Below are 25,687 nucleotides of genomic sequence, written 5' to 3'. Positions count from 1 at the left end.
ACTCCTAGCTCAGGTGGCATCTTGGACAAGATAGCCAGCACAGTTTAACTGTGGATATCTGTGGCTGTATCATCACAGTCACACATAATTAACTGTTTGTGGCCACCTCCACCGTGGGCAGAGCTACCACCACTGAAGCTGGGATTGCAATCGTCTTAGTAGATAGGTGTTTTCTCACTTAATCTTATTATCTTAGGGTCAGTGGTGACTCTGTCAAGACTTTATAGTCACTCTGAACAACTTTCTGGAGACTTTGTTTCTCTGAAACACAGAAACATGGGGCCGTTTAATCCTGACTGCACGTTAAGGTCAGCAGAGAAGGAAGTTCTCAAATTCTTTCACGTTTGTGGTACGTAACAGAGTGGAAATTCTTGCTTTCTGGAAACTAAGTGTAAACCATCAGTGTGTAATTTTTTCCCTGTGGTCTTGATGTGTGTTTTGCATCATGCTAGCCCAAACTCATCAAATAGATGAGTCTTTTTGTATCAGACAGTACGTTAATTTGGAACTTTATTGAAAAATGTTGAATTCCATAATCAAACGTTCAACACTGTTGTAAGTCCAGAGTCTTGGAATGAGGTGCACCAAGATTTGATTTTCTTTCTTAACTTTGTAATTTGGCACCCCACAATGAGATGTCTCAGGGATGGGACCTGATGCTAAACATTGATTTGATTTGTTTTTTATATACCTGACACACACAATCCCAGGTAAAGTTAGGTACTATGTTTCTCTGTGCTCTGTGCCTTGTGCCTGCATTTGACTCTGAGTCTTCCCTAGAGCCCAGGGTGGAATTTTTCATGTGTGAAGTCATGTCTGTGCACAAAACTGCTGGGGCTTTGAAACATGTCAGATTTGATGTTTAGAGGTGCTCAGCCTGTAGAATTTACCAAAACACAAAAGAAAAGAAAAAAAGAAAGAAATACATTTGAGCAACACCTGTGTCCATGAGGAACTTAACTAGCTTATATGATGACGCCTTTCACAGCACACTGACAAAGAAAATTTATGATATGAAATTATTGCACACAGAGCACCTTTTATTCAGCATTGCTTTGATTTATTTTCCTAGATTCTTTTCCTCAGATGGAAAAATAATTTCGTCAAGAAGTGAAAGAGAAAGAATTTCATGTTTTAATACTTTTCTTAAAAAAAAATCAACACTGTCTTACGTCATTGTTCTGCCTCTGTTCTTCTCTCAATTGCCTAATTTCTAAAGAAAACACCCACTGGCAGAAAACAATGTGTTTCTCTTTACTAGAACAATTATATTTTATTGCTGCTTTGTTTAGTACATATTTTCCTCAATTGGGGGGAAAAGTCTAGGTGAAATCTATCTAACAAGAGACGCAGTTTACATGGTTGTAACTTTTAAATTGCTGCTCAAGGGGGGAAATGTAAAAAAAAAATTAAATGTGAAACATCAACATCATATAACTTCAAAAAAAAAATCTTACCTCAATCCTATCACCAATCAGGTACTACAGCTCAACTTCCTAAATAGTATTACAGTCCTTTATTATAAGCCCCTACTGGTACTATGGTATATATTTTTTAAAAAACGCTACTGCAAAAAGATTCTTTTGTGTTTGCCTATCATGTACTTAAGCTACAGATAACTGTTGAATAAAAAGCCTACAGTAGGTATAAATGTAATAGTTAACTGGTCCTGTTTGCTGATGTCCTTTTCCTGGTCCACAGAAGGTGGCATCTTTTAATCCAGCATCTTCTCCTGTTTCTTGCCTTCCTTTTTCTTCTTCTTTGATTCTGCTGCAATTTAAAAGAAAGAGAGAGAAAGAAAATGGCGTCAAGGTGTTAATCAACATGAAAGGAGAGCCATCTTTTCCCTCGTCACTGGCCAAGGTGTTTGCTCTTGTTAAGTCGTCAGTGTCCATAGGAATCAGCAAGAAGAACACAGCCTGCCTACGTGTATAGCTATGCATGCTTGTAATCTTGCTGGCCGCCTCCATTTGGAATGCCAACTATTGTGTGACAGTCCTGTTAGAAAACATAGGCAGCAGGCTGGCCTCTCCTGGGAGTGAACCAGGCCTCTACTTGGTGGAAGGCTTGAGTAGCCTTGCTTAGTCTCATGGCTTCCCACAGTCCCTTCAACTGGAAACGTTTGTTAACATTTACTTTTTTTTTTCTTTCCTTCTGAGCAAACAGTTCCAAAGTGCTTCTAGTCTGCATCTTGATCGCTGCTAATACTGCAGCTCTCTATAGGAAAACTATGGGCCACATACGGTGTAGTCAGATGAAGCTTTGTCTAAATGGTCATACAGAGTTGGGTAAAACAGATGGGAGGTATCAACCTGTTTTATACCACATCCACTAACCCATGAGGGTTTGTACCCAATGACTTCACTTTTTTTTTCCTATTCTATTCCTATTGTATCTCTTTTCCTGATATGAGAACATAATGGGTCTCATTTGGAAAATTAACATTATTTTCTTAGAGAGAGGCATGAATTAATTCTGTGGGTAAAGCCCAGTTAATTTCAGTAGTCTTGCAAGGTGGCCACAAGGCAATGGTTGGGCATGAGCATGAGGGTCACGCCTTAGCCTAGGGCAGAACATCGATCTGTAAAGTTAAGTGCTTCATAGTGGTCACTCAGCGGTTACTCAGCAAAGCATTAAGGGCTAAAAGAATCAGACACTGACATAGAGCACCTTAGTTTACAAACCCAAGAGGCACAGCATGACGAATGTTAATTCATACCCCAGGCTCCACATCACCTTTCCCCAGCTGGGCTGAGACGGTGAGGCAGACACACTTGCAAGGAATTGAGCATCTGTGAAACACATGGGAGAAAAGGCTACCTGCTGGATGACTTGCGCTACCACTTTTGTGATGCCTAAGGGACATCTCTGCTCCAGACATTTTAAATGTCATATGATCTCATGCAGACAATACAAAAACATGCGTACGTCACAGGTACATCCTGATGCTTTAGCTTCCTGAGTTTGCAAACCTCCATCCATTCTCTTGGACAATGATTAAGTTCAGAAAGCATAGAGTTATTAGTTGGAATACAGATAAGAGGTGATAGTAGCTCTGTAAAAAAGCTAATGTTCTCATGGTTAGATTGGAGATGCCACTGTATTTACAATGTGTTGGGGAGTGTTTATAAAGACCTATGATCTTCTGGCAAAATAGTAGGATTTTAAACACCTCCTATTGCTATGAATCATAAGCCCCATCATTATTATGGCCACTGAACCAATAGAATTACAGCAAAGTTTAGCAAGAGAAAAAAAAACAAAGGAAATAGAGGAATTAATATGAAACATATAACAACATATCCTGGGCACTTTTTGTTTTCATGCAGAAACATTGAGGCTTTTGTCAAGAGCATCCTAAAAGGCAAGCGTCATTTTGCGGCATTGGTTCAGGTCACTGCCTGGCATACATCACCCTTGTGTTGTGGAAATCAGTCACTCTGCATTTGTTTCCTGCCAACGGCTAAAATAAAACCCCCATGCTCCCTGAAGTGTAGTGGGGGTACTGTGTGTGGTGACAGCCTCTAACGTCACCACAACTGCCTCCCAAACATTCAGTTTTTTCCAGTGAAAAATAAATAGCACACCATCTCTAATATATATATGTATATATGTATATATACATATATAATGTATATAATATATTATATGTAATATAATGTGTGTGTGTGTGTGTGTGTGTGTGTGTGTGTGTGTGTGTGTGTGTGTGTTAAATGCAGCTTGAGATCCCCATATGTAATTTTGGAAGGACCACAACTGTGTCTTTAAAGTACTGGTATTACAACATTTTTAAAGTGTCTTTGGACTGCTCTATGTGTGTGTTTGAATTTTTGAAAGTATTTTAAAGGCAACATTTATGTTAAGGATCATGTCATTGCTTTCATGGCTCTGGGGTTGATTTTTCTTGCAAATTTATTGCAAACACATTGAAGATTCCTGTGCTATAAAAATGAGAGTATCCACAAGGAAAACGAACTACTAAGAACAAAAATGTTTGTGTATACTAGGTAATATGAAAAAATAATTTCTCCTATGGATGTTATTTCCTCATTCTTAGAAATATTTATAACTTTTCTGCTTTTTAAATGTAATGAGCACATGAAGATGATATAGAAACATTCACATGTTAACAGGAATTGTCCATCATCTCACAATATTGACACAACATGCTTACTGCTAAGTTCTATTTATTTTTTTCCTGTTATTTTTATTAGGAATGCATTGAAAATCATTGAATACTAGAAAGATGATTCCACAGTTAAAGTATTTGCCACTTCTGCAATGGACATGGCTTTGGTCCCCAGCAGCCAAATAGTAGCTCACAACCATCCATGACTTCAGTTCCAGGGGCTCTGATGCTCTCTTCTGACTTCCGTGGACACCAGGTACATACACGGTTCACAGACATCCATGTAGACGAAACACTCATACATATAAAATTAAAACATCAGCTGAATCTACTTTCTTTGCCACTTTTATAACCTTAGAAACATGATCAAGTAACATAGGGGGAAAAGGCAGTCCTGAGATACTCACACCCAGTTAGTGAATTTAAGAACGAACGCTTTCCCACTAACTGGAAGAGTTGGGTATTCTGGGCCAAGTTTATCTCAGTTTCTTACTAAAAAAAAATGACAGGAACGAGGAAATATTATATAGTGGTTGGCATAGGAATGGTCTCCATAGGCTCAGATATTTGAACGCTTGGTCATTACAGAGTGGCAATACTTAACAGGGATTAGGAGATGTGGCCTTGTTGGAGTATGTGTGGTGCTGTTGGAGAAAGCATGTCACTGGGGCTGGGCTTTGGTGTTTCAAATGCTCAAGCCAGGTCTAGTGTCTCTCTCTACTGGTCTAAGTCTCTGGACTTAGAATTCTCAGCTCCTCTGGCCTGCGAGTCGGCCTGCACCCTGCCATGTGTCTCTCCATGACAATGAAGTAAATCTCTGAAACTGTAAACCACCCCAATCAAATTCTTTCTCTTATAAGTATTGCAGTGATCATGATGTCTCTTTAAAGCACTAGAACACTGACTAAGACTGACCATGGGAAGAATGAGGATGGATTAATATGGGCCATACTGTGTGGTTCTTCGATCTCATGTGGCCTCTGCGTGGACAGAAAACTGTCAGGCAAACTATGAAAAATGCCAGCCTCTGTCTCCTGTTGGCTTGAGCTAAGTAGTGTAGTTCTGTGAAGCAGTGGGAGAAATGGATGACAAGAATAGCGAGAAGCCATTCTCTCCTTCTAAGAGATAAAATAAAAGGCTCAATTGTGTACACTGGCCATCAAGAGCTAAGGAGACTACTGGGATTGCTTTGTGAAGATGGCTCAGTAAATTACAAGAACCCAACAGAGGAACAGGAGGAGCCTGTCACTCTACAGGAAAATCACAGTGCAGGTGCATCCCAAAGCCTGTCTGTCATCACGGCCGTTTCTATGCTCAGTGGGCCCATTTAAAGCAACTGGCAGGCACTTAAGAACCAGATAAGTCATTCACAAGAAATCTATGGTTTGTCATGTGGCACCTCAAAACTGATAATGAGATTTGTGGAATCAGGAATGCATGACTCTTTCCTCTATCTCGATCCAGGTTGCAGTTGCCTAGGCTCTCCAAAATGGTGACTTTCATCCAATTTTCGCACAGTTCCACTTAAATCATATATAATACAAATATTGCTAAATATTAAAATATATCCTATATGAAATTATTATAAAGTAATATAATTAATAATGTATGCTATGTTAATATGATTAAAAATATAGACCATTAAATATTATACAGACTGGTACAAAATGGGAAAATTATTTCTTGCAAGCAAATAGTGGCAAGTTAATAAAAGTCCCTAAAGAGGTTAGGTATCCAAAAGAACTCATGCACCTGTCAGTACTCTATTGCAAACAAATAAAGGCATAGCAATAAATAATGTGAATTGATAAAATAATGTAAGCCAAGTTTACTTGGAATAATCCAAAGATTTCTTTCTACAAGCATCCCATTCTCTTTTTCCTCCCAGCTTTCCACATCCTTTTTCTTGTCCAAGAGAAGGCGATGGGAGGAGGGCATATGCTGTCTCCATTGCTTTCTTCATAATTTTAGAATTCACTTTCTATGTACAGGCAACATGAAGGGCAAGCCAGCCAGCCATTGATGTGTCGGGCACACTTACTGGCTTGACACTTGCATATACCAGGCAGAAAACGGACAAGTTTAATTATTATTTCACTAATATACTTGCATAATCCTCGAACCTTAACCACATCTATTCATACACAGAAATGAGAAGTCAATATTTGGCTTTCTCCTTTTCTGCAAATGTTCCTTCCTGAGTCTGTGGTCCATCATCATGGTTTTGCACTCAGCATTGGCTTTCCCACTGACTTCTTCCACTCTGAGGCAGTAGAGCAGACATTTAAATACTTAATATCCTATTTACTTAGGTAGAACGTTTGCCATATTATATATGATAGGCAGTCATATGGATGGTATCTGTTAGAAATGCCATATTTCCACTTAGCTAATCATTGTTTTCCAATACCAATGCCATACATGATAATACTTTTTTTAAAAAGCATATGACCAGCACCAGTAAATGTGTGTGTGCGTGTGTGTGTGTGTGTGTTCCACAAAATAAGCAGACTTTCATCTTTGGGATGTGAAGACTTTGCATCTTAAAGTATAATGCTACAAATTGTTCCCTGTTTGTTTTCATATGGATTTTTTTCTTGGGGTTTCAAAAATATAGACATGGAATCCTGTGAAAGAGGAGGAAGAAAGATAGTAGGACCCAGAGAGGTCAAGGATGCCACAAGAAAACCCACAGAATCAACAAACCAGGCTCATAGGTGCTCACAACTGAACCGCAGACCATAAGCCTGACCTAGGGCCTTCTGCATACATGGTACAGTTGTACAGCTTGGTCTTCATGTGGGACTCCTAACCCTGGGAGCATGGGCTGATGTTTTTGCCCACTTTGGGGACTCTTTTCCCCCTACTGGGTTGCCTTGTTCAGACTTAATATGAGGGGAGGTGCCTAGTTTTACTGAAACTTGATATGCTATGTTTGATTGATATCCATGGAAGACCTGCCCTTTTCTGAATAGAAATAGAGGAAGAGTGGATGAGGGATAGAGGGAAGGTGAGGGAGGAGGACTGGGAGGGAAGGAGAAAGGGTAAACTGTGGTCAGTATATACTATATGAGAGAGGAACAAACAGAAAAATTAGAAATATAGAGAGACATGGATGAAGTGAAGCATTATGGGCTAAATGTGTTCCCTAAGTCCACGCTAAAAATCCTGATCCGTGTCTCGTAGAGGTCAATGTATCTGGAGACGGAGGCTTTGAAGTATTAACCCAGCTAAAATGTAGCCTGAATCTGGTGACTGGTATCCTCAGAAGACACCATTCAAACACAGTGAGGACACTGAAAGAAAGAAAGTAGCCGTCTACAAGCCAAATGGAGAGCTGTCAGACACCAGCCTACAACGACGTTGCTCTTATACACCCAGCCTCCAGAATCATGAAGAAATGCATGGATGTTGTGTAAGGTACTGAGTCTGGGGTGCCTTGTTACAGTAACTCTTGCAAATCAAGACAGCACTGAATTAGCGGCAGACCAGCTAATGTAGGGACACCCTTAAGACCTGCTATCGAACGTCAAGATACGTGTTTCTTTCTTTCCTTGTTTGTTCCACGGGAAAGAACGTGTCTTATTGGTATTGTGAACAACAGAAGCTTGGGGCTCAGAAGACGGGACAGTAGGCAAAGAGCTTGTTGCAAGCGGGCACGGACTAGAGCCTGGATGAGATTTGCAAGGATGGACTCTGCAGTGTGTGCCTGCAACCCCAGCACAGGCAATGACGGGGAGACGGGCAAAACATCGAGGCTCATTGACCAGCCCAGCCAGCCTAGCCAAAATGGTGATCTCAAGTTAGCGAGAGAGCCTGCCTCAGCAGGCAAGGTAGAGAAGGCAATGAAGAAGATGCCTGACTTCAACCCCATCTACGCAGACGCACATACGCCTATGCACGTGCATACATGCACATTAAAATGAAAAGAAGCTTACAGAAAGGGAGAATGAGAACCACTGGATGTTTTCCGTCATATGTAGAATCTAGATCTATACATGTAGGCATATGGTATATGGCATGGAAGCAAAAGGAACGCTATTTGAGGGTGGGAGACAACCGGAAAGAGGCAGGAAAGGTGCCTAGGGGGAGTAATGAAAGGTAAAATGAGCAAAGCATAACGCCATGTGGGTATAAACATGTCACAGTCAAACCTATTGTTTCGTAGTTAACAGTAAATATTAACATGAGAAAATTAGTGTGGGATTTTGTGTTCAATAATGATGTCACCAACACCCAACAGTAGTGCTACCCAGCCATCTGCGTGCTGGCACTTCTGGCTGCACACAGATGAGACTCCAGTACCTGTCTGCAGCAGAGCAAAGACTAGGTCTTCTTCACTCTCCCTGAATCTCACGCATTCTCTTGACAGCAGCCTTCATAGCAGCTGAATTTATTATTCATCTGTGTCTGGATAAAAGCCTGAAAATTAGGAGCGTCTATTTTTTTTTTCTAGGATAAAAATAGGTTTGGAACGTCTCATAAGAGTGAAAACTATGAACTCTTTAATTTGTGGAAAATATCTCCAGACTTATCCTGAGTGTCTAAGCAACAGGACCCAGGGAACGCATTTACCTGCTCCCAGCCTTCGGATTTCTGATGAGCTTTTCCATGAATATTGCTTACTCTTCTAGAGAACTCCTTTGTTTATTCTCTTTCCTTTCTCCACCTCTATGTCCTGCGCACCAGCCAGTCTGCTTTGATTTCCCCATGGGCTCCCGCCAGCTTTGTGTCCGTGCAGGGCTGAGCAGGACTACAGGGAGGACACATGACTCCCTCCTGACAGCACTTGTTACCAGGACAGCTGTGCCAGGTTGGGCGGCCGAGCCTGCATGAAGCTCAAGGCAAAGTAGAAATGACCTGGTTCTGTCTGGGAGGCCACTGGTATGGCAGGATGGCCCGAGTTAGTGTTCCTCTCTTTAACAAATGGCACCCCTCTTGTAGGGCCCCAGTCAGATAAATACAGCACTAAAAGTTGTCATTTGGTTTCAAAGCAATTGCTGTGCAAAGAGAAACTTAACCCATAAATTGTCTAATAGGACTCTATCATAAGTGGCCCCAAATATATCTTTGTGCCCATCAACAAATAAACAACAACAAAACAGATTATCAATTTTATTTTTAGAATTCTAATATTTTTTAAAAAAATCTTCTGGGAGTCCTTGGTATGGAAATCTCAACTTCTGTTTCAAGCTTGGGCATTCAATGGCAGAGCAAACTTATATAATTATACACTTGTAACTCCTAGACTGTGGGGATTAAGGGAGAGGAGCCATACCAGGGAATCAACACATATAAGGCTTGTGATATAACAAATACCAAGTAAGTTAAATGATTTTTATGATGCCCAAGAAATGATAATAAGCTACAAAGAACCCAAGACATAATTCTTGATTCAGAAATCAGAAGGAAGGCATACAAACCCATCAGGGGAGGGAAAATCATGGGTCCTCAGCCCAACAAGTAATTAGTGTGAAAATTGTTCTATTATTCTGCCTTTCTTAATACTAATTATTATATAACTGTCCTCTGTGTGCACAGTTAATGAGCCTCCCAAGTGTGGAATTTATCCATGGAGATGAAAGCAGACATAGAGTGAAGCAAACCCCAGAATATTTATAGTTCCTTGCTCTTTTGTCTGCCTTGGCAAGTAGGCTCAAAAGTTGGGTTTTTTAAAAAAGATTATTTATTATGCATACAATGTTCTGCCTGCATGTGTGCCTGCCTTCCAGAAGAGGGCACCAGATCTCATTATAGATGGTTGTGAGCCACCATGTGGTTGCTGAGAACTGAACTCAGGACCCTTGGAAGAGCAGCCAGTGCTCTTAATCTTTGAGCCATCTCTCCAGCCCCACTACTAAGAACAAGATCTAAACACTCAAGAGACTCTTCTTCCTGGTGAGCTTTTAGCAGTGATAGCTCAGTAGATACCTGGAGGTCAGTGCGAGTACAGCCTGCCTAGGAGAGCCAGGCCAAGACAGTATAGCTGGATACATCCTCCATTCCTTCATCTACTCACTGTAGCCATGGCCCATTCATCTGTCTCCTGAAGTTTGGAAGCTTGACTTGACTGTTGTAAAGCATGTGGACAACGTGTGGAGCAAAGACCAGGTAAAAGTGCAGGCAGGGTGGTTCCTGTGAAGGCTGCTAAAGATTCAGGATGAGCCTGGATTTCACTACCTTTCTGCATAGGAACCATGGCATCAATATTGAACATACACAGGAAAGGTCATGCACAGTACAGGAGATCCAGACTCAGATTTCCGTGTGTAAGTCTTCGACCCTTCTTGTTAGTGTGGGACCCTGCCCTAAGCACCTAACCTCTCCAATGATTCCTCATCTGCACAACCGGAAGTTGCAGGATATACTTGAGTTTTGTGCCTCCTCAGTGATATCACATGTTCGCAGTCACTAAGCTGTGAACTGCATGAGTAACGCAACAGCCACAGTTATCACAGCAATCACCACAGGACTTCTTGTGTCAGAGGATCTGAGGGAAATACCTCCCCTTAAAGTTGGCTATGTTAGTGCACTACCATGCAATACTACCACCAAGGAGGGTAAGGCAAGAGGATGGGACTGCAGGGCCAACCCTGAGCAGCACAGTGATTTCTGGGCCAGCCTGACATATGCAAGGAAGTTTTGCTTCAAGAAAAAAAAACTAACAAAACAAAACAAAACAAAACAAAACAACAGAAAACACTGAAAATGTCTGTATCAACTGAAAAACAGGAAAATATTTTAAAACGTATTGAACGTTTATCAAATACATCAGCTACGGTCCTCATGTTTCTTTTTAAATAATATTTTTCATCTACTTTTTTAGAATTTCATACATATGTACAACGTATCTTCATTCCATCTCAACAGCAAGGCTAGGTGGTAGTTACTGTCAGCATTTTGGAAAACAAAACATCCCACCAACATGAAAGGAGCAGAACCACACCTTGTTTGGGTACAATATTCTAAGTGGGAAAAATAAAAGTACAAGTGCTGTCAAAGATTTCCACAAGCGGAATAGCAACAAAATGAAAATCTGAGCCCAAGCTGAGAAAGAGGGCTTCTCTCTAGCTAAGAGGCTCTGAGGTCCTCCTTTCGAAATGGAAGGACCGTGGTTCTGATCACCTTGCTCGCCACTCAGAGTCATGGAGGGGGAAGCAGGCCCTGAGCCTTTCTGTACAGAGATTCTGCCTCATGTACCCTCTCCACACTACCTCACATACCCTCTCCACACTGTTAAAAGTCCCAGGGCCTAGGCAAGTCTGTACGCACAGAGAAGCTATGCCTTTTCCTGCTGGAAGACAGAGCACCCCCACCACTAAAAATATGGGAAAAGATGTTGAGGAACTTCTTTTTTATCTTCAAAAGAACATACAAAAGCAATCTATTTAGTGACAAGAGAATGGAGAATGCTGGGAATATCACTTTAGTGACCCATTTCCCCATTCAATAGTCAGCTGCCAAAAACTGCACGCTGCGCACAACAGAGCCTGGCTCTTAGACAGTGGCCATTCTTTTGATCTGTAGAGATGAATCATCAAACTTAAGAGAAAGCTAGGCAGCTGTCCCAGACAGAGCAATGAGATGGAAGACTTTTTTAGAAATAGCTGGAAGCTGGAGAAGGGGGGAAAAAAAGAATAGTCATTATCATGAGTGGAGAAATTCAACAGGAACCTGGCAGCAGATTGTGGATTGTAACAGAGTTGGCAGGCCAACTTTCATTCATTTCCTCAATCACCTGCAGGGTAGATGTCTAACTTTAAGCTTCTACCCTGGAACATCCCAGGAAGACTTTGGAGAAGCCCAAGACGGCAGGCAAACTCAAAAGTCAATGCCCACCCTACCAACTAAGCAAGTCCTAAATGAATGTCAGGATGCCACTAATGCATATAGTTTTAAAAGCAACAACAAGAAACTTCCACATAAGGCATATTATAAGATAATAGAATACTTCAGAATGTAATTTACAACCCACAGAAAATCCAGAGCTTACTGGAGCTCCCTTACGAGCCCCAGATCCAGACCCAGCATGCCCAAGCTAGATAGAGGGTGATGCCTGTTTTATGGCTGCACCGTTCACAAAAATGAGGATGGCAGTAGAACCATGCTCCCCGACAGAGGGGTTCCTCCTGGGACCCTGGCTTGTTCTTGTCATTTTCTAACTAAACAGCGATTGGGTCATTTAAGTGGATCCATGAGAAACGAGACTCAGAACATCTCCCGAGTTCTTGGTTCTGGTTCTTTCTACAGAGCCATCTGCACAGGGGAACTTTGAGATCTAATTTTCTTCACTGTTACTACAGCTCAATTAGCTCCATGAGAGAAAAAAAAACCAATGGTTTCAAGACAGACCTCACTGCATTGTAAATACATGCATTGTCTTGCATAAAACCTCTCTAGGCAATGGCGTCTCCATAAAGTTGCAGCAGTGCCTCCCCTGCTGTAAGAGAGGAAGTTTCCTAGACTCCAACACACTGCAGCACTCATGCCCACTCTGACAGACCAGCTCACTAAATACTAATCCAAGACTCTTACAGCAGGTCTTCCTGTAGTTAGAGAGAGAGACTCAGAAAAGCCAGCTATATTTCTTTCCCACATTCCCTTGCATCAAGATTCTGAGTCAGGGCTAATATCTGCCATATGTACCAAGCAGTTATGTTTCAATGAGATATGGCACTTTACATGAGTGACTCACAACAGGGAGGAAATTTGGAGATAGTGGATATTCCCACAATCCCACCCCACAGGGGGTGGGGTAGGAGGGTCTGGTTTGGGGATAGTGCTATGTAGGAACTTTCAGGCTTTTGTAGGCATTGTGTAGTATGTGCTGAGCAGGGGGTAATTTTAGCAGAAGGGTTTTTGCTAGAACAATCCCATGTAGGGCAGTTAGATATTTCCCCTGATCTGTTGTCTTTGGCTGCATTGTTACTGGCCTTGTATTACCCTAGCCAGATCTACTGGTCTCCTGGAGACTCTTTGAACTATATAATACCCTTGAATAAACTCCCTTCTGCTTAGCCAACTAGTGTGGATCTTGATGCACCTAAAATCACTGGCAGATGCAGGGTTTTCCAGATTACATTAAATTTGATTAATTAAAGTGGTTTTGTTCCTAAATAAATAAAAGCTGTAGCCTCCATCTCCTCAGCCATTATGATTAGACTGGTAATAACTGACTAAGCTCTGATTGCCTCTGATTCCCTCAACTTAACAGTGAGCATCCAAAGACCTACCAAAAACCATGTTCCATGTTGAAAGTTAATTATACATACAGGCTTCATATTAACCCAGGAATAGTTTCCTAAACTAAACTGTAAGAAAGTAAAAAAGGAGATCTCTAAATAAACAAATGAAAACAAGACAACTGAGCTTGGCTGTGTGACGGATGACAAACCTAAGGACAGGAAAGATTGAACTGAAGGACATAAGTTCAGAGACTTGAATATTTGAATTAATTAACTGTGTTTTAATGGTGGCCAGTTTTCCTCAAGACCATAACTTCTTATGCTATTTGTTTTGGAAGGTCTGAAAGTTATTTAAAAGTCTCTTTCTGGTAGCTCTCAAGTATGAAGAAAGAAAGGAAAATGTGTCCAGAAGACAAACAAAAACAAAACTTGGAGCTCTAGCCCTGATGTTAAACATCAGAAAGGATGGCCGTAGCCAAGCCATCAATTTTTTCTGCCCGGCCAAGCCATCAATTTTTTTCTGCATTCATTTGTTACATGAAGGCTAGATCAGATAACAGCAGACAACTTCCCAGAAGCTCTGCCATTTAATGAGTCTAGACAGAAAAACAAATACCTCACATGATAAAAGTTTCATGAGATGGGAAGTGGCCTGGTGCATCTCCCGTGTCTGTCTGAAGATTAGCTGACTGCTGGGCCTGTGGCTGACAAGCTACAGAGCCTCTGGAGCATCACTGAACCTCTCTGGGCCCTGTGCATCTTCTAGCACTCGAGATAAATAAAAGCTGTTGTGTAGAGTTGCTTTGAGATTGAAGTTAAGTGATAAGGGGGTCATATCACTGTCGCCAGTTACAACCAGTGAGTTCTTACTGCTGTCTAGCCTCCTGCCAGACTGAATTAAAATAAAATAAAGGTCTGATTTGTTGAGTGAAGGAAGATAGTTGTTTATATTTATGCTGTTTAGAATATGATTTGGTAAAGAATTATTGACATTTCAATTAAGACTCTGGTGGGATTCATGAACAAAGCCACTTCCGCTTTGGCATTTAGTTACCATGTGAGCATTTATTAATCATCTACTATGTACATTTTCTTGCTCCGGCACAAGTGATACACTGAAAATCAAAGCAGGCCAGGTCCTCATTCTCTTGACATTCATCCTATACCTGATATCTTCCAGAACTTTTAAAAATAATGTCTGTGTCTGGAGGGAGAAGCTGTCTTCTCCCATTCAGCCCATTGGCATCGGCTTTACAACACTCACTCTCTCTTAGACTGAAGGAAAATTAAGAGCTGAGCTCATATTACTGTGATTTCAATAACACATGAGCAGGGTAGAAAAAAAAGAGCATGAATATAGAGCTTGCCAAATCTTGACTCTCTCCTTCCTGAGAGATACCTACTCTGAAAGTGCATTCACCTGTGTGTGTCTGTCTCCTCCTTGACAATGCTGCATGGGACCTTATGAGGTAGTACTCAGACAATACCTATAGCAATGCATAGGAGGAAAGCAATCTCATCACGACCATGGATGTTGACATAGGACCATATGCTTGTCCAGTAATCTGAAGAAAATGCACCATCTCTAGGCTAACAATATGGGAAAGGAAGCTGCAGTATCTATACACCACTATTTGGGAAACAGCATGGACATATTTGCAGATCCCAGGAGCCACTGGTTGCATTTTATTATTTAAATAAAGAAAAACAAGTCAAAGAATGTGTTTGTGTGTCTCACTTTTAACAGTCTCCAGTCTGGCACCTCTCCCCGACCTCGTCTTGTATAACATTTCTTCTGTGTGCAGAATATGTCGTGTCAAAATGACATTTAGAAGATCTGTCACTGCTTTAGGTGAAGAAGATTGGTTACTTTTAACAAAGGCCTATTAGGGCAAAAGGAAGATCATATTTAAATGACCTAGGACCCATAAAATGCCTAAACGGAATTCTGAAACATGAGACTCACTCAGGTTATCCATTTTAAGTTAGTTACATACCTTCCTTATTTCATATGAATAAATATTATAGAATGTCTATGCACTTGAAGGGTTTTTACCATCACACTGAATGTGAGAAACACATCTACTAATCAATTATCAGCAGATTATTAAAGGAAAACAGCTAAAATACTTAACAGTCCAATGAAAAGAGAGGCTCCTTCTATAGTGTTTATTGAAGTCCCTAAGGATATTTTTCAGTTGTAAGGTTTTTTTGTGTGTGTGTGACAGTTTTTATATTCCTCAGCCTCACCATGACCCTGGGCTCCTTCTCACTTTTACTCCCCTTTTATCAAGATGCATGTCCTCCCTTCCTCTGCTACTGGAGTGATACATATATGCACATCTTCTCTGTCAGTGGATTTCATACTGACAGGAGTATGAAACAGGAGTACTTTTCAATTTGGGCAGTGTAACCATATTTCTAAAGACCTTTAGAACCAATGGTGATCTGGTGGGTCAGATAAAATCCAGGAAGTGGGAATTGCCTATATCCCCATGGAAAATTCTAGCATACAGTCCAGGCACAGAACCACTGCACTGGAGCATAAAGAACTCCTTAAGCCCCCCACCCCACCCCCTTCAATTTTATATTGATGCTGCTTGGTTTGGTTCAGTTACTGAATTGAAATTAGTCTGTCCGAAGACGGAATCTCGTAACTCTCCCATTTCTGAAAAGGGCTCCTGCTTTTTAACTGGTTACAGCCAGTAACATTTGGAATGTTGGGACAGGCTCTCCTGGAAGGCAGCCAAACTCTCAGATCCAACCTCTGAATCCCACAGTACCAAGCTACCCAGAAGTCAGAAGTAGCCCGTCCTTTTGCCAATTCCATCAGAAGATGACAAACTTGACATATGGAAAGAACCCTCTCCAGTCATCAGTGCAAAAACCACCAGACATCCTTAGCTTCTGAGGGATTTCTTTTCCTTATTTTGGCTAACCACCAGCATTTTGTCTGAATTTCTCCTTACAATGGACCTGGCAGGATTGAATTTTCAAGTTTATTTTGAGAGTCAAGAACAAGGAGAGGTCAAGGAGGTATTTTAATTTGGATTTCATTGAAGCTTATGGTATGAATTGTCTGGGGGGTGGAGCCACACAAAGAACCAGAGCACAGGCCGCTAAGATAATAGGCGCGCATTCTCTCACAGCTCTCCAGACTGTAAGTCTGAGATCAAAGTGCTGGACTGACCTGATTTCTTGTGAGACTTCACTCTGTGGCTGGCACTTCTCCCCCTGTGTCCTCAGATGACCCTCCCTCTGTGTGCGTCTGTTTCCCAATCTCCTCTTATAAGAAAATCAACCATATTGGATTTGGGTCCCACTCCTATGACCTTCTTTGACTTAACTATCTTTTAAAAGTCTATACTTCCCCCACTAAATAGAGTCATATTCTGAGATAGTAGCGGGGACTTGAGAATACAGAGCTGGGAGAGACAGTTCAATCCGTCATATCCATGGAATGAGAGGGCTTCCCATCTCCTTGCCTTCCTCCAGTTGGCTCTCCCCCTGCATGAAACCACAGCTGTGTTGGTCCCACTTTACCACCTTCAGCATGAATGCAGAGACTGGAATTCTGGGAACAAGTACTGTACATAATTTTTGAAATTCTATGGAAAGTTGAAATGCCTCAAGTCTAAAGGCTCTGAGATAAGTTCAAAATATATAAAGTCTGCCATCGTATGTAGTGGAGGGAGGGCATACACACTGTATCATTTCTGAGTCCGTGAAAATCATATCGTAGATAAGCTGAGAGAAGTTTGACTTAAAGTTTTCTGCATTATGAATTATGTGAATTTATTAATCCTGTCCCAATGTGAAATCTGAGACAGGTGTTCATGCAACACTCATCTTCACTGACACGTTTTGCTGAGGCATTTAGTTGCATCCTGGTCATGTCTGCAGGGAACTTCCACTTGAACTCGGAGACTGCCTCCTGAAAATATGCAGTGGTGCTCAGCAAGTGGGCACTTTTCACATCACTGTCAGAAGATCCTCTTCTGAAATATTTGGGTTTGGCCTGAGCCTGCCTGTCTATTAAGACTGTCAGAATGATGGTGTTAATGCTCTTACCTTGAGGCTTGGTCTTGGTGAGTTTGCCACAAGGCTTGGAGATGGTAACAGTTTTCTGACAGTCAGCATTGTGAAGAGCTCTCTTCAGATTTCCAGTCCTCGTCTTCAGGGCAGTATTCAGGTCACATTCTCCCCAAGCCTGGAACTGGTATTTGCACTCAGCTAGAAGACATAATAAGATGAGATAAAGGTCCTTAAGAAGGCTTATTGTGGTGATAATAAGGGCACAATTTTGATGTTAACTTTTTGTATTGAAGCCATTGTACATTCCCATGAAGTAATAGGAAATAATATATAGACATCCCATACACTCTTCAGCCAATTTCCCCTAATTTTGGTATCTTGAATAACTGTAGGTCTATTATTTGAAATGGACATTCCAAGAGTGTAGTCAGATTTTATCAAGTTTTATATGCATGAACAGTTATAGTTCCCTCTGCGCATATAATCAAAACATCAATGTACCTACAATCCCAATGCATCGTATACAGTCATAGCCTGCGTACCTCCAAAATTCCTTACAGCCACAAATCTCTTCTCCAGCCCATTTCATTGAATAAATGAAAATTGAAAACTATGTAAACGTTTTGATTGGCTACTCTGGTACCCATAGAGTTTAGAAGATGATGTGTGGTCCTCTTGAACTGGAACAACTGATGGTTGTGAATAGTGGGAACCGAACCCAGGTCCACTACAAGAACAATGGGTAGGTGCTCCTTACCACTGAGCCACCTTTCCATGTCTGAGACTAGCTATTTCTTGACTTACCATACATTCCTGAAGATATCTCAAGCTGTATAAATCAATAGTGTATGCTTTTACAAAACTGAGCAAGATTCTATAATACAGATGAAAGACACCTAGATTGCTTCAAGCTTTTGGCTAGAATATATACACAAATGCAAATACTATATACAGAGTTTTGTGAAAGCATGTTTTATTCTCTCTGTGGGGGAAAAAGCCCAAGAAACTGATGAGTTACGTGCTAAACTCAACTGATGTTTGGCTTCAAGCAACCCCTCTCAAAGGTAATATTGTTTCTTAGTATGGCTTGCCATGATCTATTTCCACTGACAGCAAGTACACGACCTACTATCTCTGTATCTTCACTGCATTCAGTATTATAATTCGATTATTCCAGCAAATCTGATGAGTCACCAGGGCCTCATTCTCTTTCTCCTTAATGGGATAGAGAAATTGAACATTATTCTAAAAGTCTACTTGTCACTATATATTCTCCTCAGAAAACATAGGTCATGGTGTGTTTCTGTATGACACAGGTGAGACACTTTGGTCATTATGTCCCACAATGGCCAAGAAAAACATAAAGTGTGTGCTGTACAAGGAAAAGTCACTTGGGATTTTTCAACTGTGAAGATGACTCAGTGTGTAAGGAGCTTGATTCATGCACATGGTGGATCAAAGTCTTGGTCTTCAAAACCTACATAAAAAGCAGGGCAGAGCCAGGCACACTGGCTCATGCCTGTACTCCCACAACTCAGGGAGGCAGATCTCCATGAGTTCGAGGCCAGCTTGGTCTATGAAGTGAGTCTAACAGCCAAGGCTACACAGAGAAAGCTTGTCTCAAAAAAAAAAAAAAGGTGGGGGCTGGAGAGGTAACTCAAAGGTTAAGGGCACTGACCTCCAGAGGTCCTGAGTTCAATCCCCAGCAACCACATGGTGGCTCACAACCATCTATAATGTGATCTGATGCGCTCTTCTGGCCTGCAGGTGTACATGCAGGCAGAGCACTGTGTATGCAATAATAAATAAATAAATAAATATTTTTAAAAGATTTTTTTTAAGGTTGGGCAGTAGTTGAGTTCCAGATTCAACAAGAAACTGAGCCTCAGAAAATGAAAAGGAGAACAACAGAGGAAGACAGCCAATACCAACCTCTGATAGACACACATATACCCCCACACATGTAGCTAAACATATATGCACTCAAAAATATGCAAATGTATATGAACACTACACAATACAGACATGGGTTCTAGTTCTCAATCTTCCAAATGCTATATAGAACCTTTTAATACAGTGCTGTGATGATCCCAGCCATAAAATTAGTTTTGTTGCATATCTGTACCTTTGCTGCTGTTATGAATCACAGTGTAAATGTCTGTGTTTTCTGATGGTCTTAGGTGACTCCCACGAAAGGGTCATTTGACCCTGAAATGAGTCACAACCCACAGGTTGAGAATCAGTGCTGTAGATGAATGCGTATGGTTAAAGGTGGAAATGTTGAATAGTGGGCTAAAGAGGAAAATGTAGATTATTGAATTTAAGTTGGAGTGCTGAGAGATATTGTCCCAAGGAGATAGATCAGAACTGCATGAAAGTGACTAAAATTGGTCAAACAAACATTTATGAACACTGGCTGTGACAAAGGCTGTGAGAGTCAGTAAGTGAATCTATAAACATATGAGGAGGATGGGAAGGGACAAAATGAAGAGCAATAGCGAGGGGCATGAAGAAGGAGGAGAAGCACAGGAATGGAAAGTAAAGAGTGAAGTGAGGCAAAGGCAGAGCAGGAGAACCACTGGGTGGGCGCCAGTGTGTATTTTATGCCCATATAAGCAATGACTCTTAATGGCAAACAGGTTTAGCTACCAAATGGCATTTGGCTAGTTTTTCTTGTCTTGTTTTGATGGCTGGTAGAGTGGGTTGTATTTTGGTAGAAATGGTAGATGCCAGGAATATTGCTAATTATTCTACACTGTACAAGACAAAAACAAATGCAACAAATATCCACTAGTGGTGAACAGGAAAGGTAAACTGTCTAGTCTAAGAAAATACATTTATTTAACTTAATATGAACATTAGTTGGCCTTCAAATTTTTTATAGAAAATTTTCAGATTAATTTTTAGTAGTATATTAAAGCAATAGGACCACAGGGTAAGACTGACCTCCAAACTGCTTCTTCCAGTTGCAAGGGATCTTGCATCTCTGAGTCTTCATGGTTTGCTTGCACTCGGCGCCAGTGCGAGTGCCCTCCCGGGTGCCCAGGCCACAGTCCCCGCTGGTGGGCACACACACGCTCCACTGCCACTCTCCACAGTCCGATTTTTTCACCTTTTTTTCTGTAAGGAGGCGAACAAAAAGCAATCACAATCCAGAAATGTCCCAGCTCCTAGATATGGCTAAGTCTATTCCTCGATTGTGGAGTGTATGATTTTTTACTCCTATCTGCATTGCCTCATAAAGCAGCTGAAATGTGACGGACGTCTTCTCAGTGATCAAATCAAAGTGTGATTAAGAGAGAGAAAGAAAACTTGGAGGTGAGGGACAGAACTAATACTACTAAATCCTGTGTGTGATATAGACAGTTCTAAGTGATTCACTGACATTTCTTTTTAGAAACAAATATTTCTGAGTGAAGGCACTGCCTGTCCACCTGCTTTCTTCCACCATGACATGAACTGTTCTGCCATGCATGCCTACTGTGATGGACTGACAGCTCTGAAACCCTAAGGGAAATGACGTCTTCTCTCTCTTAAGCTCACTCCTCAGATGTTTGAATGCAGCCACAGACAGCTGAGTAAGACCCTTTTTTAAATTTTTTTATTAATTTATTCTTGTTACATCTCCATGGTTATCCCATCCCTTGTATCCTCCCATTCTTCCCTCCCTCCCATTTTTCCCTTATTCCCCTCTCCTATGACTGTTCCTGAGGGGGATTTGCTCATAGGGTATATGCTCATTGGGTATCAAGTCTCTTCTTGGTAACCTGCTGTCCTTCCTCTGAGTGCCACCAGGTCTCCTCCTCCAGGGAACATGGTCAAATATGAAGCACCAGAGTTTGTGTGAAAGTTATACACTATTGGGACTCTAGATGAGAGTAAGACCCTTTTGCATAAAAAATTTTAAGTAATTTACGGAAAAGAAGAGGCAAGGCCTATTATAAGTAATAGTCGTCAGACTAGCAATCTCATTGCAAATTGATGGTATGGTTTTTGTCCTGTAGATAAAATGATATAAGAGAAATGTGGTATAGATCACAGACTTAGACAGCTCACTCATGACAATGATAGGGGAATATATGACAAGTCTCACTTAGGTTTTCTCTAAATAATCAGAAGGAAATAGGAAACAGAGGCAGAATTAGAAGCAGGTAGCTGGGCTTCATGGGTACCACTTGATGAAGCATCTCTCAGCAGCATTGGTACCATCCAAGGAAGCCTTCTTCTTGTCTGGGCGGCTACTTTCTGATGAAGCTTTTCTCTGGGACCCTGCTGCTTACCTAGCTTCTCTTTCTTCCCGGCCTCAGCAGTGTCCACAGCTGCCAAGATGAAAATTAGTGCCAAGAAGGCCGCTGCAAATTTTCGACGTTGCTGCTGGTACTGTTGGGGCGACATTTCTGGGAGTGAAGAGAAAGAGAAGGTGATTTCAAACTAAGTCAGGATGAAAAGTCAACTCCTTTTGATGAACCAACCTACGTGACACTTCTGGAACACTAAGTTTTAAGAAAATTATATTGATTAATGAAAGCAGAATTTTATTATTTTTCCATAACAGCTGCAAATAGCAATAAATCACAGGGTCACTGAAATCATATTAGATTTCACAGTTATTTGTTACATATGACTTTGGAGTTTTGAAAGCAGAGGAATTTCAAGGCATGATTTTCAACAGGTCCCTACGGTTAATTTTGCTGGTAGTATCACTTGGTTATAACAGCTACCACAATCTTCAGGATGTCTGGCAATTTCTAGAAATATTCATGGCATTGCAGTCACAGGGCTCATCATATAGGTCATGGCAAATGATCGCCTACACTATCATGGACTGACCGTTTTATCTTCACTGCAATTAGGAGTGGTTTTTGATTCTTATCTCTCCAATATCACCTCTACCATAGTATCATCATCCCATTATTCATTAGAGTAGGAACTCAGAAAGAGAGCTGGCACACTATGATACTACCAGGCTTATAAACTGACTTTACTCAAGATCCACTAAGTCCTCAGAACTGGGGAACAATGCTCAAAAAATGAAATGCACCTTAGCTCACATAAATCAAAATCCCCAGATAATACTAGAAAAATCCCTGTTAGGCTTTAAGACACTTGTGATAACCCTCTGCCAAGATGATCACCTTGCCTAAATACCCCTGAGGAAGCCACTGATGATAGAAACTTGCCTGATAGTCATTTCCCTCCATCTGCTGTGTTAATGGTGTTGTATAGCTCACAGTGTAGAAATAATCTTTGGTTATTATTAGTATGTGAGGTATTTTTCCAAAACTGGCAATAGATTAGTTTTAATGGTTTTACAATCTCCTTAGTGAACAATAAGATGACTACAAGTGAGTGAGTGAGTGAGTGAGTGAGTGTATGCACATATGTGTGTGGGTGATTACTCTGTTTTTCATCTTGCTTTTGTCATTCATAAATACCTAAGAAGTGATACCATGGTTACTAACCATGATGTTAGAATTCTCACTTAATATGGTTCTATTTTGTTTTGCTATCAGTGACTGGATTCAATAGTATGAATATGCAAATTTCACATACAAACTAAAACTAAAATTAACATTTTTTACCACTGCTTAGCACCATTTTCATCCCCATCTACATCCTCATCTAGAATGGGATATTGGTAGCTTTGCTCTTCCCCGTGATGGATTATATAAAAATCTATCTATTTATTGTATGTACACCTGCATGTACAGCTCAATGCCAGAAGAGGGTATCAGATCGCATCACAAATGGTTATGAGCTACCTTTTGTGGTTGCTGGGATTTGAACTCAGGACCTCTGGAAAAGCAGGTGGCTCTCTTAACCACTGAGCCATTTCTCCAGCCCCTATGCTGGGTTCTTATGACAGCCTCACTGAAATGCCCCTAGCAAATCTGAGTTGAGTTCTCATCTCATGATTAGACACAAGAAGCCAGCCTAGACTCATTGATTTGCAAGCTTGTCAGATTTATCAGAAATGAGTCCTCTTATATGATACACTTTTCCCCACAACATTCAAACACCATTTAAAATGATTAGGCAGAACACCAACAAGAACCTACGCTCTCCCCAAAGGCTGCTAAACACCTTTCAGTGCTTAGAAACTGTGGTGAAACTTTGGAGAAGTCATAAAAGGCAAATTAACTCTTTCATTCATGACTTTTCAATTTTGACTTCAACTTAGATTTTGCTTTCATGTGTAAAAAACATCTGTAAATTACCTTAAATATATTGGGTTTTTTTTTATTATTAATTTATTCTTGTTACATCTCAATGGTTATCCCAACCCTTGTATCCTCCCATTCTCCCCTCCCCCCCCCATTTTTCCCTTACTCCCTCCCCTATGACTGTTCCTGAGGGGGATTTCCTCCCCCTGTATATGCTCATAGGGTATCAAGTCTCTTCTTGGAAGCCTGCTATCCTTCCTCTGAGTGCCACCAGGTCTCTCCATTCAGAGGATGTGGTCAAATATGAGGCACCAGAGTACATGTGAAAGTCATACCCCACTCTCCACTCAACTGTGGAGAATTTTCTGTCCATTGGCTAGATCTGGGTAGGGGTTTAAAGTTTACCACCTGTAAGGCACCAGCCAAGGACAATACCAGGTGGTAAACTTTAAATATATTGTTATGACATAGATTATTGTGAGAATTCCCCACTGAGGAAGTACAGCTCTCAAGAAAACTTTCTGACTGAGCAATGCTCCTTCCTAGTCATCCTGCAAGCATGGCAGCATACCATTAATAGTGTCGGGGCTGGGTCTCTCCAATGGCGTGGGTCTTGAGTTAGGCCAGTCATTGGTTGGCCACTCCCTCAAACTCTGTTCCATCTTTATTTCTGCACAACTTATGAGAAGGGTAAATTTGGGGTTGAAGGTTTTGTGGATGGGTTGGGGGGTCCCACTCCTTCCACTGGAAGTCATGCTTGCTATAGGAGGTGGTTGCTTCAGTCTTCATATCTGCCACTGCTGCTAGGGGTCTCAGCTAGAGTCACCCCCATATGCTCCCAGGAGCGTACCCTATCACAGGTCTGCAGTTTGCTCCAGAGATGCCTCCCCCATCTCTCTCGCTTCTCTCTCCCTGCCCTCTCACCTCGTGTCCCGCATGTCCCTACATCTAATGCGCACCCTTAGTCCCCTTCCCATGCCCTCTCCCACCCATTCTCTCTCTTCCTCATCCAGTTCTGATGTCTATCCGATTTTTAATATCTTCACTTCCATGGGAAGGAAAAGGAATATAGGTTTAAAAGAGAAAAGAAATGGAATGGTTCAAATTAGCCAAGTGTGCCAAGCAGTATTTAATGCCGTGTGAGTGTTCTAAACAATGCTCAATTAACTTTTTGGCACCTCCCAGATATAATAAATATATGAGTAGTTAGTATATGTCCAGACGATAGCAGCATCTATTTGCTATCTAAATAGTTGCCTGTTGGTTTATTTTCAGCATCAAAGGAAAGCAAAAGCTTTCCCTGCATGTAGCTGAACTCTGCTTGTTCTCCAACATGCTGGGTACCATATGAATGTAGAAGTAGGAACAAGTCCCCCTCAGACACACAAAGCAATTAGGGAAGCTGCTAATTATTTTTCACGCTGAGAAAGAGAAACAATGGAAGAATAAAACTTACTAACTTGGCTGACTTCTTTTGAGAAATCTCTTCATTTCGTACCACCTTCTGCCATCTTTATTATACTTGACCTGACACACATAATTCACTGTTTAACACACTGAAGACTACCATAAATGGATGCTGGGTGTAGGAATCTACTGTTGAGTTACCTCAATGAAGCCTGAAACTCAATGACAAATAAACTAACTGGGAGAAGGCATTCATTTTTTACACTTCACGCCCTTCTGCTGAGACCCAGCTGATTAGAGTGCACAGGAGGTCCTCCTTCCTAAAGCATCATAGGGGAATCTGAGATTCTGAAGGCAGCAATGTCTCATGTAGCTACGGACAGGGACACTAGAAACTGTCCCTGGATGACTTTTTTTTAAAGTAGTATGGCATCCAGAGGCAGAACTTTTTATTCAAACTTTAATTCTACCACTTTTTTTCGGATTTTTTTTTTAACAAAACAGAATATTAAAACCAATTGAACTGGTCTTGATATCAAAAGAGTAGGAATGAGTTGTAGAAGCTGGTAACAAAGCAACTACTGTGAACACTTCCCACAAAAGCTGCAGGATACAGACAGAGAAGTAATCTGGAAAACTAGGAAATACATTGTTAGCGCGGCTTACCACCCCCCTCTATGGTTTGCATATCAAGTGTCCTTTCTGAATTAGAGGTTTGCTCCCCACCTCTAGCAACTAGGAGTGAGTGCACTGTTAGAAAGGCTGCC

The 25,687-nt window shown here is 41.2% G+C and overlaps 1 protein-coding gene across 1 annotated transcript in view; it reads right to left on the bottom strand.

The window, feature by feature from the left end:
* Positions 1–1,038: 1,038 nt before the first annotated feature.
* The window catches only part of PTN (pleiotrophin), an 89,434-nt gene continuing 64,785 nt past the window's right edge, over positions 1,039–25,687 (bottom strand). Inside the window, exons 2-5 of the mRNA XM_084786177.1 lie at positions 21,630–21,746; positions 20,296–20,469; positions 17,386–17,547; positions 1,039–1,770 (exon numbers count right to left, since the gene is read on the bottom strand). Coding sequence (XP_084642303.1) covers positions 1,715–1,770; positions 17,386–17,547; positions 20,296–20,469; positions 21,630–21,744 — 507 coding nt within the window. The 5' untranslated portion in view covers positions 21,745–21,746 and the 3' untranslated portion in view covers positions 1,039–1,714. The remainder of the gene's footprint in view (positions 1,771–17,385; positions 17,548–20,295; positions 20,470–21,629; positions 21,747–25,687) is intronic.

This window comes from Acomys minous, assembly GCF_964271855.1.
Source record: "Acomys minous genome assembly, chromosome: 6".
Taxonomy (NCBI): domain Eukaryota; kingdom Metazoa; phylum Chordata; class Mammalia; order Rodentia; family Muridae; genus Acomys; species Acomys minous.
The sequence above is the reverse complement of the archived record's forward strand: the minus strand, read 5'-3'. Positions and strand labels throughout refer to the sequence as shown.